The 2,606-nt window shown below is 62.6% G+C and overlaps 1 protein-coding gene across 1 annotated transcript; it reads left to right on the top strand.

Moving 5' to 3' along the window:
- Nucleotides 1–829: 829 nt before the first annotated feature.
- Nucleotides 830–1,823, top strand: LOC113980502 (dual serine/threonine and tyrosine protein kinase-like). Its single transcript, XM_027707729.1, has 2 exons — nucleotides 830–1,077; nucleotides 1,802–1,823. The coding sequence occupies exons 1-2, from the start codon at nucleotides 845–847 to the stop codon at nucleotides 1,821–1,823; spliced, it is 255 nt and encodes an 84-aa protein (XP_027563530.1). The 5' UTR covers nucleotides 830–844.
- Nucleotides 1,824–2,606: the final 783 nt, after the last annotated feature.

Here is a 2,606-nt window from a genome sequence, read left to right as displayed (position 1 = left end):
GACAGCGCCGCGGGCCAATGGCGGCGCGCGGGGGGCGGAGAGGGTTGCGGCGATTGGCGGAGGCGGTGCAGGGGGCGGGGCTGGAGGGCGAGCCTCCCGCTGAGTGACGGCGAGGTTAGCCAATGGAAGCGCTCAGGGGGCGGGGCGGCCTGCGGTGATTGGCGAGAGCCGCCGCGGGGCGTGTCCCGCCTCCTGCCGCGCCGGTGCCGCGCAGCGCTCCGCGACCGGGAGCGACAGCACCACTTTTCCCTTCCCTTCCCTTTTTCCTTTCCCTTCTCCTTCCCCTTTTCTTTCTCCTTTTTAAACACATTATTTTATGGTCGTTCTGGGATTTTTTTGTCTGGTTGTTTTTTCTCTTCCCTCCCCCCGCGGGGGTGGGCGGAGGCCGCGGAGATGGGTCGGCGACGGCGCCTCTTCGCGAGACTACAGTTCCCACGGGGCTTCGCTGCGCGGCGCACTACAACTCCCGGCATGCTCGGGGCGTACAGCACCATGAACTACACGTAGATGCGGCGCGAACTACATCTCCCGGCGCGCTCCGCGCGCGGCGTCCTTCGCCGGCCTCCTCCCCCTTTGCCCCGCGGCGCGCCGATAAAGGTTCCGCGCACACGCAGCGCGGTTGGCGGAGGCGCTGCCCCTCGGCACGAGGAGGAGAAGGAGGAGGCGGGGGTCGGGGAGGCGGGAGGGGCGGGCGGGAGGGGTGGGGGGGGGGCGGATCGGGAGAACCCCCCGGGGGGGGTCCCCCCGGGGGAAAAAAAAAAAAAAAAAAAAAAGGGCGGCAGCCCTGGCCGGGGCCGAGCGCGCGGCGCGGCGGGGAGGGGATATCGGGGCGGACCCGGAGGACATGGAGGGCGAGGGGGCCCCGGGCCGGGCCGGGGCCGTGCGGGAGCTCTGCCGCTCCTTCGGACACTACAACCGGCACCTGGCGCGGCTGCAGCACAACCTGCGAGAGACCAGGAGGTTCTTCCGCGACGTCAAGTTCTCCCAGGGACACCCCTTCGCCCCGGAGGCCGCCGGAGACGCTCCCCGCGGAGGGGATGGGGATGAGGGGCCCGGGGACGGCCCCGCGCCCGGCGGTGAGAGAAGGGCCGGGAAGGGCCGGGGAAGGGCTGGGCTGGGGATTAGGGGGGAAAGGGAGGCGGTTCTGGGGGTGAATGGAGGGTTCCTGGGGTGAGGAGTCTATGGGGGGGCTTGCGAGGGTTGGGGGGCAGGTGAAAGGCGGTGGAGAGTGAAGGGCTCCGTTTATGGGGTTGCTCAGTTTATGGGGTTTAGGCGGGCTGGGGGTGCCTGCGGAGAGCTTGGGGCTGTGAGGAGGTTGGTAGGGTGAAGGGAGCAGGACCGGAGGGGGATTTAGCAGGGTTTCAGTGGATATTACGAAAAGGTTCTTCCCCCAGAGGGTGGTTGGCACTGCCCAGGCTCCCCAGGGCAGTGGGCACAGCCCCAAGGCTGCCAAAGCTCCAGGAATGTTTGGACAACGCTCTCAGGGACAGGGTGGGAATTTGGGGTGTCTGTGCAGGGCCAGGAGTCGGACTGGATGATCCCTGTGGGTCCCTTCCAGCTCAGGACATTCCATTCTTCCCTCTCCCAGTTTTTCTGCCCCTCTCCCGGTTTTTCAGCTCTCCCTTGCCGGGGTGCCGGGAAGAGGCAGCACCTGGGAGCGGGTGGGATGAGGGGTCGCCGTTCCCTGGGCTGTGTTTTTCCCGGGGGTTCCGTGGGAACAGTGGGGTTTCTTCAGCAGCTCCCTGGGCATTTCTGCTGCTGTTGACAAACAGAGCTGCGGGTGGGAGCTCTCCTGCCACGTGCAGAACTTCATCTTTCCATAAGACTGTCTTGTGAGAGGAGACTTTGGCGTGACACGAAACCTTCATAAAGATCTTCTTCATTCATTTCCAAACGGCTCATGAGTCATCTCTGTTGGCTACTTGTCCAGGAGACTTGTCCCTTCTTGTCTCACCCTCACAGTTGTGGTTTGAAGATGGAAGTGTTGGGATCTCCTGTCTGTCTGTGTGTGGAAAAAAAAAAAAAATCAGTGTTGAAAACCCTGGGTTGGGTCTGGGAGTTAATTTTCCCCATCTGTGGTGCCGTGGATTTGGAGCTGGGAAGGTGTTGGGAACACAGCAGGGTTTTGGGAAGTGCTGAGGAGCTTCTCCATGCTCCCCCCCTCACACCAGGCTGGGAGGGAGCCAGATTTTTGGGAAGGGGCACAGCCAGGACAGGTGAGCCAAAGGGACTGTGTGATGGGTGAGTTTGGGATTGTTCAGCCTGGAGAACAGAAGGATTTGGGGTGACCTTATTGCAGCCTTCCAGTGCCTCCAGGGAGTCAACAAGGAGGATGGAGAGAGACTATTTGGAGTGACAGGACGAGGGGGAACGGCTTCAAACTGCCAGAGGGCAGGGTTAGATGGGATATTGGGAAGGAATTCCTCCCTGGGAGGGTGGAGAGGCCCTGGCACAGGTTGCCCAGAGAAGCTGTGGCTGCCCCATCCCTGGAAGTGTTCAAGGCCAGGTTGGATCAGCCTGGGGTAGTGGAAGGTGTCCCTGCCTGTGGCAGAGGGTGGAACAAGATGATCTTTAATTTCCCTTCCCACCCAAACCATTCCATGATT

Source organism: Neopelma chrysocephalum, unplaced genomic scaffold (genome assembly GCF_003984885.1).
Source record: "Neopelma chrysocephalum unplaced genomic scaffold, ASM398488v2 Primary Assembly neopelma1_94452, whole genome shotgun sequence".
In the NCBI taxonomy this organism is placed as follows: Eukaryota; Metazoa; Chordata; class Aves; order Passeriformes; family Pipridae; genus Neopelma; species Neopelma chrysocephalum.
This window is presented reverse-complemented; position numbering and strand designations above follow the sequence as displayed.